Raw genomic sequence first — 16,811 nt, forward strand, 5'->3', positions numbered from 1 at the left:
AACAAGCCTGCAGCCTCAGGAACCACACAGCGCCCGCACCTCAGGAGGAAGGCAGACAGGGCTGGTGGAGCAGACATCAATACCCCGAAGAACAGCCAGCGGCACGGACAGCCTGGCACCTCCAGCAGGTTCGCACTTACTGAGCTGCAGCTCCTCTGGCCTCCTGAGATCACTCCAGAAGAAACCCTCCCCACCACTGTCAGTTGCGGAACGGCCGCTTCGAGAGCCCGGCCAGCCCTGCCCTGTGTGCCTCCTGTGCTGCACCATGCAGTCTGTGCATGTGGGCAGGAGGTCAGCTATCCTACAACCCCACTCCACTCCCAGAGTGGGTCTTTTGTTTGCAATGGAGTGTGCAGAGTCCTGTGAAGGGAATAGCATGTGGCCTGTCATCAGATCCCCAACGAAGGCCACAAAAGCATTTCTGGGTTTCAAGTGCTTCTTCCTGCAAACTTAATAAAGATTCCCTGGTGTGCCTTTTGAGTACAAATTCTTATCTACGTATTTAAGTAAAAACCACCTCTACCTTCTTCCTAAGCCCAAGCCCTGCACACAGCACAGATGGGGAATCACAAAGCAGAGCCTGCTCAGCCCACAGGTGGAGCACACCCTGTGCAAAGCAAGGGAGCTGTCTTATAAAGATACCAAAGTCCCTCTAACAGCAGCATGATGACTTTTCAAAGGCTCAGAATGGGCTGAACTCTGCGGGATCTGAACAGGAGAGGAAAAAGCCACATCCCCTAAATGATGGAGGTGACTTCAGGTTTCTGCTCTGAATGGCACAGAGAGGCCGGTTGGAGAGCATGGGGCAGCAGCTCTACACAGGGGCTGTGAACAAGGAGCGACCTGGGCTGCCTGCCACACCTGCTTGTGCCACCTGAGAGCAATCTCTGCAGCTGTGCAGCTGCCAGGTCCCCGCTGATGCACCTGCATGCTGGAGCTAGGCAGTAAGCTGCATCCAGCTTCCCCCAATGAAAGACATTGAGGCTGCCCCAAACAAACTGCTGCCTGACATGAATGCACAGGCTTGGCTCCTGATTCCTAGAAACAATATAAAAACTTGAACAGACTCAGTCTGGGAAGATTTTAGGCCAGATAAAGCGTTACCTGTCCTCCTGCAGGCAGCAGTTAAACATGAGTCTGGAGTAATATGTGAGCTCTTGTCCATTCAGCACAGATGCTATTCAGGCCCTGGCTGCAAGACCAGAGGGACTGCCCAGTCCAGGAAGCACGGGCAAGGGAACACCTGTACTTGGGCAAGGCAGAGCTCTTCGCCAGATATCAATGTCCCCCATGAAGGTCCTCAGGTTGGGTGGTGGCTTTCGAAGTCCATAGCAAGATTGAGACAGGTTCTTTTCACAGTGCTGGCTGGTGTGGCTTCTAACACTGGGATGTGCCATAGAAAAGTCTGTGCCATGTACAGACGGGCTGAATGACAGCCCTAGGTCTGCAGCCAAGTTAAAATCCCTTTTCAGTGGGTGAAAGGGTTCCCACTGCCACCACGGGCACCTACACCCACCCACTGCCCACCCGCACCGCTCACTCCTGCCCCATGCTCCAGCCAGACCCCACACAAGGTCCTGCAGTGAAACTTCCTAAATCTAAGCCTATGCACTCAAAGAAATGTTCTGATTTTCAGCAGAGCTCAGCAACCAAGCGCGTCTGAAGTCAGTGCAGCCCTCTGTCTTGCACCCTGCTCGCTGTGCCTTCCTTTACCTTCTTCCTCGGTGTTTTGTTTCCTCTTTTTCCTGGATTTTGAGTTCTTCTTGTTCTTCAGATCCACAAGCTCCTTAATGCGCTGGGCAACTGAAAAGTCAAAGCACCATTACATGAGCAACAGAGGAGACCAGCTGCTCCCTGTCCTCCACTCCTTCAGTGCGGTGGAAGGAGGCTCTGCATTAATACCCTGGCATGATAAAGTCCCAAAGCCCAGCACTGCCCACAGACAGGAATGAAAGCAGCCAGCCCAGCTCCAGGACAGGGAGATCTGCTCAGGCTCCTGTACCACAGCCAGCTGCAAACACGCCCTCTGAGGGGCCCAGGACATCACTCAGCTTCTCTGAACAGCCACACAGCTGAGAAGGGGCTCCAGGCAGACAACTTACACCTAAATAGAGTTACAGCCCAAATACCAGCAGAAGTAATACCCACTTAAATAGTTCAGATGACTCCTCCCTGGTGCCTGGATCCTGGTGCTAGCAGGGAGGAATTTTGCTCCAGGAACAAGCATAGCTGGAAGGAATGGTTTTGGGGAGAATCCTCAAGAAAACCCTAATGAAAGCTGCACATCCAGCACTGCAGCACTGTTGCTCCCAGGACCCAGATATGCTGGGGCAGAATCTCTGCACCTGCTCTGAGGATTCATGGGAGGTATGAACCTACGTTTGAAGCCCCAAGTGGGAATAGGTGTTCTGGTTTCTGGCTTGCAACTGGACAAGTCACAACAAGCACTACTGAAATAGTCACAAATCAACCAATAAACACCCTCAAGGGAGATGAGTTAGTGGCAGCTTCCTCCTGCCAAGGAAGGATGGACTCCCCTAGCACATGGTGCTGGGGAACAAAGCTCTGGCTGGTGACTACCTGCTCACTGCCTATTTTTTACACAGAACCCACCAGAGTGCTGCTGGTACGCATGAGGCACTTACTGTTTTCGTCACTGTCAAGGTGGCGATAGATGTAACCTTCCAGATAGGACTGGAATTTGGGCGATGGGGAGAAAAAGGCCAAACTGATGGCCATCAGTTCCCAGCCCCACGCCAGGCTTCGGTAGCATGTGTTATCTGTCGTCTGCCGGATCAGCTGTATGTAGAGCTCATCCCGTAAACCTTGCATGCTCCAGCATTTGGTGACCGTGACCAATGCCACGTGATTGCGGTCCATGCGAGTCTGGCGATCTCCCATGTAGCTCTGCACCAGTTTGAACATCTCACACGCCTCTTTTTTGATGGTGCGGTTGCTTGTGATGAGCATCGGCTTTTTGATAGAGCCGCCGTTCCACGACAGCATGTTGGAGATGGAGATCCTGCGGCGGAAGATGCCCTGAGTGTGCATGTTCAGGTTTTTAGAAGCCCAGTCTGCCATGCTGCTCTGGGAGATGGGCTTCCGCAGCGTGTTGTAAGAGAAATGGTATCCCATACAGCTGCCAGGCTGCCCGCTGCTCTCCTGCTTGGGGTCCAACTCTATTGCTCCAGGCTGCAAAGGAGAAAAGACATGTTAAAAGCAGCTTAGCTGACTCCTAGCCCTGATAGGAAAACTTACAACACGGAGCACACGGTCAAGACAAAGGGCTTCTTTCCCCTCAGACGCCGTGTGCAATCCCACATGCAGCGCTTGCCCAGCCTTCTTCCCCAGCCATCTCTAAGGATAACTATATAATTAGAGCTCTGGTATCACTGATCCCAAGAAAATTACAGTTAATAACTACTTGTGAGAAAAATACACTCATTTTGCCGGTCTCGAATTCAGTCTGGATGGAAGCGGCTGCCTGGGACACACTGGAACTCAGACACCCAGGGAGCTGTGAGAGGAAGCAGAGCGTTTTCTTAGATCTCCACTTCCCACCTACAGCAACTAAGTGCTGAAGATCTCCAGCGAGCAGGAAACAAGATGATCTTGTGGTTTTCGGTTTTGAAAGGAAAACTAAGAAACAGAAATCACGAAACCTTTTGACATAGCAAAGGCCCTCAGTCAGCCCCAAAACACCGTACTTCCGACACACACACAGCATTTCCCTTCTCTGCACAGTAAATAACGAACACAGCACGCCCAGCTCCACTCTGTCCCTGCAGCAAAAGTCACACTTCCCAGCTCAACAGAGCAACCCGAAATCGGTAGGGAGCTTCTCTAAGTTTCTTCAAGGAAGGCCAGGGACTAACAAATAGGAGAAAAGACAGAAGAGAGGTGCAAATGGAGCCGCCTGCTGTGCAGGGCTGTCTGCTGCATCCTGCGGGAGAGCTGCAGGCCTGGGCTGCACAGCAGCGGTGATGCAGCGGAGGAGAAAGCAAAGGGAGAAGGGACCAAGGCTGCACTGGGCACAAGGTGACTTAAGTGGAAATTAAATCCGAAATTTAACTGTGCGGCATGAGGTTCCTCCGAATCCAAACAGGAGAAAAGATGGCAAACTAAATCCTGCCAAAGCGCTGTGTGGTGGAGAGCACTGGCACCAGTTGTGCAGGCACACAGATGGGCTCTGAAATAGCTGCTTCCAACAAAAAGATGCTGGGGACACCATCAGCAGTTTCCTAAACACTTCAATTCAATGCTGAGGAGCGATCAGAAGGGAGAACAGAACGTAAGGAACTGTTACAAAAGGATGAGAGTGAAAAAGTCAAAACGCTGTCACGCTACTGTGCAAATCCTGCCGCCTGCATCCCATTCCCCACCAATTCTGGCCATCCCAGCTCAGACAGGATATGTGAGGGCAAAGGCTACCGAAGAAGATATGAGCACCACTAAAACACGCAGGCAGCAGATCTACGACGACTGAACAAACACCTTTTAACACAGGACATAACTGCACCACTGGCATTGCTGCCACAGGGTGCTGCACGTTATCTCCCTGGCCGGACCCATCCGCATCCTTCTGAGCTTTTTCGTCCTGAGATTCACCTTCAAGCTCTTAGACAAAGGGCACTTTCTGTTTGGGCAGAACAAAGCATAACAGAGCTTCCTGGCCACAATACAAACCACAAAAGAGCCGAAAGCTTGCTGCACAGGCACACCAACCCCTCCACCACCTCCTCTCCTCCCAGCCTATGAAGCTCTGCTGCTCCATAAGCTGCTTGCTGTCCTGCAGGCACGCTGCTCAGTGAGCAGCACCACGCACTGACCCCCCAGAGCAGCCCAGGCTCAAGACCACGACACTCCAGTACACATGGATTAACCTGGTGCAGATGGGGAGGTACCTGGGAGGAGCGCTGCGTGGCACCTGATGAAGCCAAGCTGGTCCGGCTGGTCACATTCTTTTCTAAAGAATCTATTTTCTCAAAAGTCCTCTTCTGCCGCACTGTGTCCTGCGGAGCAGCCACGTCATTGGCGAAGCTGCCCCTGCTCTCCAGGCCCTGTCTGTACAGAGACCTGTTACTGGCTGAGATGTCATCCCTTGAGCTCCGGTTGATGCACTTCTTCAAGTGGTCAGACTGGAATCTGACTTTGCCGCTCTCTGTGGGGATGCCACTCTCCAGACTTTGAGCATCAAGGCTGGCTTTGCTTCCCCGGCAAGCTGCTGACCTGCCCACCACGGCACGCATCTCAGCAATCAGCTTGTCATTCAAAGCCGTGAGCTCGCTGCTGCTGCCCACAGAGCCGGGTCTCCCTTGACCTGCGCCTTGCCTCCTTCCTTTCCTTTTTCTCAAGCTTGGAGAAGGGCCAGTTGAATAACCGGAATCCTGATGGCTGATAGCAGATGGGTACTCTTGAGTTTGCAGGCTGTTCTGCCGACTGTGGTGGGCTTCTATGCTCTTGAGGACGTTGGCTTCCAAGATCCTCCAAGACTGCTTGAAGCTGTCCTTTGACACCAGCTGACCAGGCAGTTTAGTAGAGGCATCAGCTGTTGCAGCGGCAGAGTGGGACAGTTTGGAAGACTGATCAACGTTGACCATGTGTTTGATGTATTCTCTGCCAGCTGGGCTGTATTCAGTGGAGGAAGCATTTCTTGTATGTTTCTTTGCAGCTTGCTGCTGCTGCACACCTGGGTGCTGTAGTAGTTTGGCTGGTTGCAGCTGCTTCTTTAAGCTATTGCTTGGTGACCTTGGTGGAGACATCCCACTCATACCAACACTTTCAGTGTCCATATCTACTGGTGGCTCGTCGTAAATCGGAGACTCTAAAGATGGCTCATCGTATATAGGAGCAGGGGAGGCGTACTTGGGGGAGGCAGGCTGGGGGGTTCCTGTCTGGCTCCTTGGAGGAGTCTGGGAAGTTGGACCATTCATCAACACGAGGCAAAATCCACCGTTCCCCGTCTTTTTGATTTGCATAGACTGCTTTGCTTCTCCAGTAGGTGTTTGCTTTGTGGCTCCAGGGCTCTGGGACGCGGATTGAGGCTGAGCATATATGGCCGATTTTGGAAGAGATTTCTGGCTGTTGGTCTCTGGAGTGCTCTGCAGATGAAGGGAACTGTTTGAAGAGCCTGAGACCTGCTTTAAACTGTTCACTTTGACCAACATGGCTGCTTTTGTGCCCGGTAGAGGCTGCCAGTGGGTAGGAGTCTCCCTAAAGGAAGAAAGACACAAACGGAGAATTATTTAAGAATATTATTCATTGAAGTATCCTCTCCTTCTGCCACATACCAGATAGTAAGTGTCAAAACACCTGGAGATTCCCCAAGCAGTTACATGGGCTTCTCACATATATTTTTTTTTCCTGGAGAACTCCCTTCCTGAAATAAAAACACATTGTTGCTACACACATGAGAAAAGTCTGAGTCATGAAAAGCAGAACAAGGAGTTGAAATAAGTTCTTTCTACTGCAACCTGTTTGGTATCAGCACCACCAAGACAGGAAGCAACCTACTCTTCTGAAGGCTCATTAACTAGAACAGCAGCCGGAGTGACCAGCTGAAGGGAAGTAAGCTTTTCTAAAGCACTCAGGCAGTCAGCTGAAAAATTACAGAACCACAGAATGGTTTGGGTTGGAAGGGACCTTACAGAACATCCAGTTCCAGCCACATGCCATGGGCAGAGACACCTCCCCACTGTATTAGGTTGCCCAGGGTGCCATCCAGCCTGGCCTTGAGCACCTCCAGGGATGGGGCCCCAACAGCTTCTCAGGGCAGTCCGTGCCCATACAGTGAAGTATTTCTTCCTAACATCTAACCTAAATCTCCCTTCTTTTAGTTTAAAGCCATTCCCCCTTGTTATTCACTACACTCCCTGATAAGGAGTTCCTGTCCAGTTTTCTTGTTGTCCCCTTTAGGTACTGAAAGGCCTCAACAATGTCTGCCCAGAGCCTTCTCTTCTCCAGGCTGAACAGCCCCAGTGCTCCCAGCATTCTAGGAGGGGTGCTCTACAAATAACCCCACGTGTCCATTTACAGACTGTCCAACTACGAAAGCAATCCTTGCAAAGCACAGTATTTTTTTAATCTAAGTTTCTAAATCCATGCTCATCTTACAGCAAAACCTATGAGGTCTACAGGAGGTGCTATGGGATGGACGTCCCTGGTTTATGGGATGTCTGGTAGATCTGGTAGATCCTCCCAGAACAGTCCAGTCGCCCACAGATCTGGTTCCCATGGCTCCACTAGGCTCTCCCTGCTTTGCAAACCTCTGCTGTCAGAGATGCTCTCTGCCTCACGACAGTGCTCGGCATCAGCCACAACCCAGCAGGCACCTTGCAGCCTCCCAGTCCCACAGGGCCATCCTGCAGTGTGACATCAACCTGCCGCCGGGCAGCAGCTGCACTCAGTCTGCACCCATGAGCTCTGAGAAGGGAGAGAAAAGGCTGTGGAACCAGCCCAGGATTTCAGGTCTTAAAAGGCACCACCCTCCCCAGGAAAAGTCCCTTTGAATCTGGCCCTGTTTCCCATGCTCTCTCCATGTATCCACCCTCAGTGTCACTGGACAAGACCCCAGGGTGCACTGCCTGTCCCGAGCTGTGACAAGAGGTGCCCCCAGAACACTTCAAAGCCATTTTTCCCTATATGAACCTTAACACTTGCTCTCCACTCCCCTCTGCCGACTTGCCCTTGGTGCCCTCTGCACGCGCACACGGACCCACCTCCACCACACCCCTGCCCTCCTCCCCAGCCCCATGAGGCTCATCGGGATGCCCTGATCCTTCAGGATGGGGGTGGCGTTCACATGGGGCCATGCAGCCCACCACGCACTGCTCCTTGCCTGAGCATCCTTCCTACACGCACTGAAAACACAGCTGTTCCTAGAAGAGCTCCCGGACCAGGAACCAGAGCAGCAACACTCGGTATGCTTTTAAATGAGTGTTTTGACACCCACCCACCTGCCAGGGAGGAAGAGCTCCCCACTTGAGACCCGGCTGCAGCAGGCATGTGCAGCCCCTCACAGACCCAAGTCCTTCCCAGGGATGGGGAGCAGCTGTCCCACCCCTCACCCAGCCCTCCCCTGAGGGAGGAATTTGAGTATAAAAGTGATTTCACAAAATTCTGCACTCTCTTTGTCTATAAGCTATGCTAAGCTATTCTTCACCTTCATAACAAAAGGAGATGGCTGTGGAGGCCTCGGAGCTACACCTGGATAGAACAGCTTGGAGAAAAACCACCTGCACCTCCATCTAAACCATTTGTTTGGATACTGAAAGCTATGAAACCTCTAGGGTTGGCAGAGCCCAGCACCAGCCTGATGCTCCCACTTCCATCTGTTAAATGAGGATGACTTCAGTGGGCCCTCTGTGTCACAGCCACACAGCATGGCCACACAGGGGCTGCTGCTGCCCCTGGCTCGCTCTGGCTGTGACTTGGGTGTTAGGTCAGGATCAGACACCCTGGCATTTGCTTACTCCTGGGGTGTCCCCTGCTCAGCTCCACTGGGACATCCCATGTGGACCATGGAGCGATGCTGCTCCAGCCAGACCATGGCCACCATGCTCCCACGGACCAGGAGCTTTGTAAGGGAAAGTGCTGGAGAAGTGAAATCCCTAAATGTGTGTCATATGAGAGGTTACCAGTTTGATCTCAGACACGATGTGTCACCTTCAACCTCTCTGGCAGCAGTAAGAGGCACCACTGCAGAGCAGACGAGGCTTTTCCAAAAAGGCTGTTTCCCTCACCACGAATGAGCTCTTGGTTGCCCCAACCTCACTCCCAGATGCAAGAAGATTAAGCAGAGGGGAACTGGGACTTCCTGACTGCCCAGGATGGAGAAAGGTTCAGCCCTGTTCTGCTGAGCAGCAGAAGCCCTGATGGGAAGAGGAGCCAGCAGAGCAGACATCCTAGCACATCCTGCTCTTAAGCCACCAGCATGAGACTCAGCTGCGTCCCCTGAGACGCTTCCTTCGAGGAATGCTTTCAAGCAGCTCCAATATAAACACTACAGCCTGGCGCTGGCTTTCCCAGCCCGCACCCAACTGCAGCAGCTCTTACCAGTCTCCAGTTTGCTCATGGACTTCCCACTGTTTGCTCTTCCCTCCCAGCAGCCTGCGGAAGAGGCCCCACTCCTCAGCTCTGCCCTTTCCAGCAGTCCTTTTCCTGGTGCTTTCAGAAAGTCAAATGAACAGGGATGTTGTATCTCAGCAGCACCGCTGCTGCTGCTCGCAGTGTCCATGCTGGACGTGGGGATGGAGACTGGCACAGCCTGTGGAGCCTACCCACACAGATCCAACTCTGCAGACACGTGCAAGGCCCTACGCGCAGGTCCTGCTCCAAGGCCAGCACCATAAATGTGCACAGAAACAAGCCCGTATCAGCAATCCTGGCAGCGTTTCTTTTATCGTAGAACCATAGAATGGTTTGGGTTGGAAGGAACCCTTAAGATCATCTAGTTTCAACCCCTCTGCTATAGGCAGGGACACCTCCCACCAGACCAGATTGTTCACATTTCCACCCAGCCTGGCCTTGAGTGTTTCCTGGGAGGGGACATCCACAGCCTCACTGGGCAACCTGTTCCACTGTCTCTCCACCCTCACAGTAAGGAATTTCTTCCTGATATCTAGTCTAAATCTACCCTCTTCCAGTTTAAAACCATCTCCCTTTGTCCTGTTGCTATGTGCCCTTATTAAAAGTCCCCCCCCAGCTTTCCTTTAGGCTCCTTCAGCTACTGGAAGGCCACTATAAGGTCCCCCCAGAGCCTTCTCTTCTGCAGGCTGAAGAGCCTCAGCTCTCTCAGCCTGTCCTTGTAGAGGAGGTGCTCTATCCTCTGATGGTCTTTGTGGCCCTCCTCTGGACCTGCTCCCACAGCTCTGTGTCCTTGTGTCGGGGGCTCCAGAACTGGACGCAGTACTGCAGGTGGGGTCTCACGAGAGCAGAGCAGAGGGGCAGAATCACCTCCCTTGACCTGCTGGTCACACTTCTCTTGATGCAGCCCAGAATACAGTTCGCCTTCTGGGCTGCAAGGGCACACCGCTGGCTCATGTTGAATCTTTCATCAACTGACACCCCCAGATCCTTCTCCTCAGGGCTGCTCTCAAGCCATTCTCTGCCCAACCTGTATTTGTGCTTCAGATTGCCCCGACCCAGGTGCAGGACCTTGCACTTGGCCTTGCTGAACTTCATGACATTGGCATGGGCCCAGCTGTAAGTACTATTACGAAGAACTCAGCATTGGCACCACTTACCACTTACTTGGGGACTTGAGAGCCACAGGCCTCTAACAAGGTACAGCAGAGGTGTAAAGAGGCTGAGGGACCCTCACAGCCATCTCCATGGGCCTCATTCATCTCTGTCTTACATCTCCTCTCCGACTCTCCTCCCATTCCCCCTGCTGGCATGGTAAGCCCGAGTGCTGCCTGTCCCTGCTTCCTGCCCTGCGCCCTGTGCTCGGCCCCAGCCCTCTCCCCTGCACCACAAAGAGCTCTGGCAAACCCCCGTGCACAGTGAGGGGCTCACCAGACACTTCCAGAATGTTGCTGGCTGCTCTCAGATCCAGTTCAGTCTCAGGTTGTGCAAGGGAACACTTCCAGAGCTTGGATAGTGGAGATGGATAATAAAAGCAGAGCGCAGACACACCACACATCCGGGATGGGGTTCCCAGGTTCACCACCTCCCTCTGGGATCTCCCAACAACCTCAGTTTCTCAGAGCAGCCATTTCTCCAGCAGCACCCTTTTCCAGGCACGGAGAGCCATTTTCCCACAGCAACAGCAGCAAGGGAAAGCAGCTGCCGTTTCCATGTGGAGGTCAGCCTCCCAGCATGGCCCGCGCAGCACTGGGCCGGTCTCCAGAGAGCCTGCTCCAAGCTCGTGTGATGAGAGGGCAGGAAAAGCAGCAGGGCGGTGAGGGAGAGGCCGTGACCAGCATGTAGGAGGAGGCACCAGTCACCAGCAGCATGCACCGGTGTGGGAGCATCCCTGTTTCCACTTGAGGTCGTGGAGAGCAGCCCACAGATTTAGCAGCGCTAGTAGGAGGCACAAGGGGAAGGCGGGACACAACAGGCTGCTAAAAGAATAGAAAAACCCTCAACCACAAAGTATTACTGAAAGAAAAGGACTAAATCCCTTCCCCCAGCTCTCCATGGCAAGAGGCCCCTCTTGGGTATCACGTTGGGCTCCTCCGGCTTCTCCATCTATCACGGGATGACAAACATAAAGGGAAGAAAAACAAATGGTCCGTGCTACCATTAGAGACATAAATGAAATGGTCTCGGGTGCAGGTACCTATAAAGATGTCAAATGCTACTGAGAGCACTCAACATATTTGCCTTCTGTTTATACAGCTGTATTCCTGCCGAGGGAAGAAAGGACATGCTCATGTTTGTCTTTGGAGAAAAATGCAGACAGCAGAGCTGACAAGCTCTACTAGTCCAGACACCTTAGTGAGGGCATCAGATCCCACTTGGGAGCCTTTGTTTTGGGCTCAGCTCCTCACTCACCATCTTATGAGCGAGAAAAAGGCAAGGAACCTCTCCTTGTCTGTCAGATTTGGGTAGGGCAAGCGTTCTCCATGCCAAAACCAGACACGCTAATGCTTGCTTGCAAATGGCAATGACTACATGTGATGGCTGTGCAGGGAAACAACACTCAATCTCCTTCCACAAAAACATGTGTAAGCCACTGCCATTGGCTTACCAGTGCAGAGATCTGGAAAAGCAACACAAGACCAAGCAGACTGTTAGCTCCCCAACAAGCTGCACACCTTCCCCAGAGCCTGCCCTTCAGCAGGAGGCACTTCAGGGGTAACGGGCACCATTAAAGCTCTGGGCTCTTTCAGAGCATCACCAGATCTTCAGCGAACACACAGGCACCTTGCATGGAGCAGTGGCCAAGGGATGAACTTCAGCTCACAGCTCTCCAAAGCAGGCATTTTCCAGAATTGCCATCCTACAGGTTTTTCACCATTTTGGCTTTCTCATCCCTCCTCTCCAGCACCACATACACAGCAATGTGACGATCCCAAAAGCAAATACTGAAAGATGCCTGGCCTGATGCATCACCCTGTCCAAATGCTGCAGGACAGAAGCAGGGACAAGGGGTGACAGGAGTGCTGGGCTCGCCCAAGCACTGCTCCAGCCCTTGGGTGAATCACTTCTCCTGAGCCTGACTCAGCAGCACCCACTGCACAGCCTTCCCCACTGCTTGCACCATGTTCTTGATGGCAGGACAGAGCACGGAGGAGGCAGGGTGGCGAGGGGCCGTCCCAGCATGGACCAGGGAGGGGATGCTTTTGTGCAGCTCAAGCTGGAAAAGTTTCAATATGAAAAGATCTTGATTGTTGTCAGACTGGTTTGAGTGCAAGAAAATCTCTCAGCCAAACCAAATAGCATCCCGTTATTGTTCTTTCATTGCAGGGTTGATGTAAGCAAGTAGCTGTGCTGCAGCTTGGCCAGGGCGGAGGGGGCTGCAGGGGTAGTGCACAGCTACAAGCATGTATTAACAGGGACAAGAAAGAGCCAAGCAGCCCACCTGTGTCTCCAGCCAGCAGCTTGCTCAGCCTGGCAAACCTGACTGGGTGCCAACCACTGCATCCCACAGAGCTCCCATCACAGCAGCAAGCAGCCATGCCTGTCCCCTCTTGTCCTGCTGAGTATAAAGGGCTCTGGAGCTGTGATCATCTTTTGATCTGTGTTTTTACAGCACCCCACAAAAATGTGGATGCTCAAGTGTTAATGCAGCAGTGGTAGGAGATGGCTTTATTCAGGATGACGGCACATGGCAGTAAGCGCAGCCTGGCAGCACTTTGCCCCAGCACTGCACCCTCCTGGGCACAGGCTGTACATCAGCGCCTGCCCAGGGACCTGCTGAATGCAAACCAAAGCTCTCCTACCTGCCTGTGTCTGGCCTCTTGTCGGCGGCGCAGTCCCCTTTGCCCCTCTCCATCTCCTGCAGCAGGGCCGTGGGGACGGGGGTGCTTCTGCCCTCGCTGCCGCTGCTGCCCCAGTGCTGCCGGCCCCGGCAGTCGGGCTGGGAGCTGTGCTTCATGGCCTGGAGCTGCGCCAGGGGCACAATGTCGCAGCCCTGGGGCCGGTGCCACACCGTCTGCCGCGTGATGGCATTGTAGTAGTAGAAGCGGTTGTTGTTGTGGTCGAAGAGCTCCCACCACTGCTTCTGGTCTGACTGGCGCACCTTCAGGTTGGGGGGGGGCTCCCAGCCGCACTCCCCGGTGGTCAGGTTGACGTACATCCGCTCCTGGGAGCGGGGCTCGATGATCTCCACCCAGTCCGAGCTGCAGGGAACAAGAGCCACGTTAGTGTGGGCAAGGAGGGGGCCCAGGAGCGAGGGGATGGAGAGCAGCACTCGCCCACGCTGATGAAACAAACTGAGCGCTGGTGCAACCACGGGAGCTCAAAGGATAAACGTGGAGCGACACAGGTAAGTGTTTCGCTGGGCTTGCCTTCTTCCCCCTAATTGACTTTAAGGGCTGGCAGCCCCTGTGCCACAGCTTGGGGGTGGGAAGCACCCAGCTAGCCTGGCAATTCCAAAACAACCCAACGGCAACCAACGGGTGCAGGAGAAGGAACAAATCAGTGACTACTGCAATCAAGGGCACCGTGAACTACAAAGGGGCGTTATGCATAAGAACAGCATCAAAAAGGAAAAGAAAGGCAGCAGAAGAGCCCAGCAGCACTGGCAGGAGGCATCCCAGGAGACAGCAGCAAATACAGGACAAGGAACTGGAAAAGCGGGGCTGATGGATAGCCAGAGTGCCCGAAACCATCATGGTGAGACAGAGCTCAGCTGGGCACAGACAGAGGGGGACTAGGAGGGGACTTGGACCCACACTCATGGGCAGCCCCTGGGGGGAGCTGCTAGGAGCTGAGGGCCCAGCACGCTGCAGCACGGCACAGCCACGGCATCGCAGGAACATGGCTCAGGCAGAGGCTGGGTGGGAGGAGGGAGGCTATCACACAGCACTGGCTTGGCAGAGCAGAAAGTGCCCTGCGGGACCCAGCGGAGTGCTGGAGCTGTAACGTTCAACAGCACGATGGTTTGGGTCTGTTTTGCCAGCAAGAGGATTAGCAAAGATGTGAGGTGCCGACCAGCCCTACCAACACTGCTGCTCCTTGGGAGGGAGGAGAGGTCAGCTATTTTCTGTTAAGTGCAAGCTATTGAAAATAACGAATTCTTCTCATGGCACTCGGCCATGACCGAGTGTGTGTTGCTAACTATAGCCTTCCGTTTTAACAAGCCCACATTTATCTTTGCGTGCAAAGACAAGTAGGTGGACGCCTTGAGTTGGTGACCTCTTTGCTCCCCTTGAATTTGGGACTGAGGATTACCAAGCTGGAGCTTAATGAGGCAAAAATCTGCACAGAACACATTGAAATGCTGAAGAGTTTGGTACAATCACAATCACATGTAAAGGAAGAGAAGGAAAGGCAAGGAGCACATTCCTGGAGCAGGGCCAGCACCGGGCTGCCACACAAGTCTGGAACATAACATCAGGAACTCTGGAAAGACGTGATAAACACAGGATTGGAGAGAGATAAGGTCGTAACTTGGACACAAAAATGAATTCAGACTCCCCAGCACGAGGCTAAGAAGTTTCCTGGGGACCATCCAAACAAGACTTCGTCCCAGCCCGCCTCACGGCAGACCCTGGACAGGGCGCAGGTTGGGACCCTGTGCCCCACTCCCAGCCCCGCCGCTGCCACCACGCAGCAGCACCGTCACTGTCACAGCGGTGGGAACGCTGCGCTGGCTTCGGTCCAGTCAGGGACCCGGTGCGAGGCGCTGCTCAGAGCCAGAGCGCCCATCTGGGCAGCAGAGCTCAGACTTCATCGGAGAGAAGGAATTTCAACAAAATCCCCACTTGCTTCCAAAAACAAAAACACATTCCCAGCGTGCATCCTCCTTTATTGTCTGAGAGTTTCAGAAGCTTCCTTTGTATCCTAAGTAAATACACAAATACTTTCCAAGCCTCCAAGCTTGCAAATAGGCCCCAGCTCCAGCCACTCGCTCAGGCTCCAAAGGAGCTCGCACACAGACCTGCTGGTGGGCTGTGGGGCTGCTGTGGGGGGCCGAGGTCCGCAGGTGAAGCACCAGCCCCACGAGCCAGGTGTACAAAGAGCCAGGTGTGCAAAGAGCAGCAGGAAGCACTTTGTGCACAACAATAGCGCCATGCGTGGCCAAGCAGGTTTGTGTCCAGCTGGAGGCTCAGCCGGCCCCTCGCAGACCTTGTTTGCATGGAGCACTGTACAAACAGAGCAGGTAAAAGGCCAAGGTGCGGCTCCGTCCTGCCTGCCCCTGGGACAGGCATGATTTATATCTGCAAACTTTGCTCCTTCAGAAACAAAGAGGCAAGCTTGGGTCCGTCCTGCTTGCCGCTCCTGTGGAGGCCCTGGTTGGCCAAGAAAGCCCAGGAAGATAATAAATAATACAGAAATGATAATAATCCTAATTAAAAAGCTATTTCAGCCTGAAAGAATGTAACATGGCTCCTGCAGCCCAGCCCACATGGCTGCATATGTAGATAGGACTGCAGGTGGGCCTAACACTCCCCAGCTTTACAGGCAGAGCCAAGGCTAGGAAAGCACAAAGCTCTCTAAGGATCAAAACAGACTCCAGGCCTGCCCTGAAACCTGGATGCTGGACACCCTGTCCCGTAGGGAAGAAGCCCCCTGCCCAGCTCTGCCCAACCACAAGCCCCAGAGGCTGCAGCACAGCGTGTCAGCCCCACGCGCCCCGCTCACACCTGTTCTGCAGCTAACGGGGCAGCTTCTGCTCAGGAACGGGCGTAGCGAGGCTCCTTGGGGTGCACCCACAGGCCTGATTCACGCAGGGAAAAGCAGCCGCTCCAAGCACGTGAAAGGAGCAGCTATGGAGGAGTACAAACCCATGTGACAACACCAGGTGTCCTGCTTACATCTCCTGAGTCAGTCTTCTCACGATGACTATAACACAAGTGTGAGCCCAGGGGAGAATAAAAGTGTTTTAAATAAACAGAAGGGTCCAGAAATGGAAGGGAGCAGCAGCGGAGGGTGGAAAAAACATCACTTGAAAGAATAGGGAAGAAACCCCAAGAAACGAAACAACCACTGTTCCTCAAGGCAGCTGACTTTCTTGCCACCATTACCCAAGTCACTTAGCCCCCTGCATGAAGCCTTCCCTCCACCCGCCACCTCCACCTCCAGCTCATTCACCCACTGGTGACAGCCCAGCCCCGTGCAAAGCCATGGGAACACCTCACTTCAGGGCACTCCGAGCTGCAAGGACACCACTCTGCAGGGCAGCAAGGAGAGGTCTCATCTCTTGATCCCCCATTTCACTTCCACGTTCTGCTATTTCTGGTCCTTCGTGCCCCCACCTCATTCCCCCAGTTCCCTTCTTCGGGGCAGTGCCCAGACCTTCCTGGCCTAATGCTGACTGCATACTGAGTGGGGTCCTGACGATGGATGGGCTCAAAGAGCCTCCAGCGGACTTAAAAATGGTCCCACAACGACGAGAAGCACCTGTGAAATTAAGCTCCTCATCACCACACTCAGAAATACGGTCTGAACTCAGGGTGGTGCTGTGTGGAGCCAGGTTTGACGCCGATGATCCCTGGGGGTCCCTTCCTGCTCAAGGTGTTCTGTGACAATGACTCCAGGAAACCACAGTGTGAGTACAGTGTACGGTCACATCGCTAACAGCAAAGGAGGGCTGCACTCAAAGGACAGGGCACACGGGGCTCCCCCGGGTCTGCATGTGAATGAAGAGTGCCAGGAGTCGTGGGCCAGCACGATCCCTGTAAGTGCAAAGGGAAGCACCA

The 16,811-nt window shown here is 53.6% G+C and overlaps 1 protein-coding gene across 3 annotated transcripts in view; it reads right to left on the minus strand.

Annotated features, from left to right (window-relative positions):
• LOC110408227 (rho GTPase-activating protein 39-like) overlaps positions 1-16,811 on the minus strand; it is a 57,526-nt gene that overhangs the window by 9,002 nt on the left and 31,713 nt on the right. For all 3 annotated transcript variants that reach the window (XM_021416800.1, XM_021416803.1, XM_021416802.1), the window contains exons 2-5: positions 12,888-13,286; positions 4,905-6,213; positions 2,646-3,192; positions 1,714-1,803 (exon numbers count right to left, since the gene is read on the minus strand). In XM_021416800.1, the coding sequence (XP_021272475.1) occupies positions 1,714-1,803; positions 2,646-3,192; positions 4,905-6,213; positions 12,888-13,286 (2,345 nt within the window). The remainder of the gene's footprint in view (positions 1-1,713; positions 1,804-2,645; positions 3,193-4,904; positions 6,214-12,887; positions 13,287-16,811) is intronic.

The sequence above is a fragment of the Numida meleagris genome, chromosome 19 (genome assembly GCF_002078875.1).
Source record: "Numida meleagris isolate 19003 breed g44 Domestic line chromosome 19, NumMel1.0, whole genome shotgun sequence".
In the NCBI taxonomy this organism is placed as follows: domain Eukaryota; kingdom Metazoa; phylum Chordata; class Aves; order Galliformes; family Numididae; genus Numida; species Numida meleagris.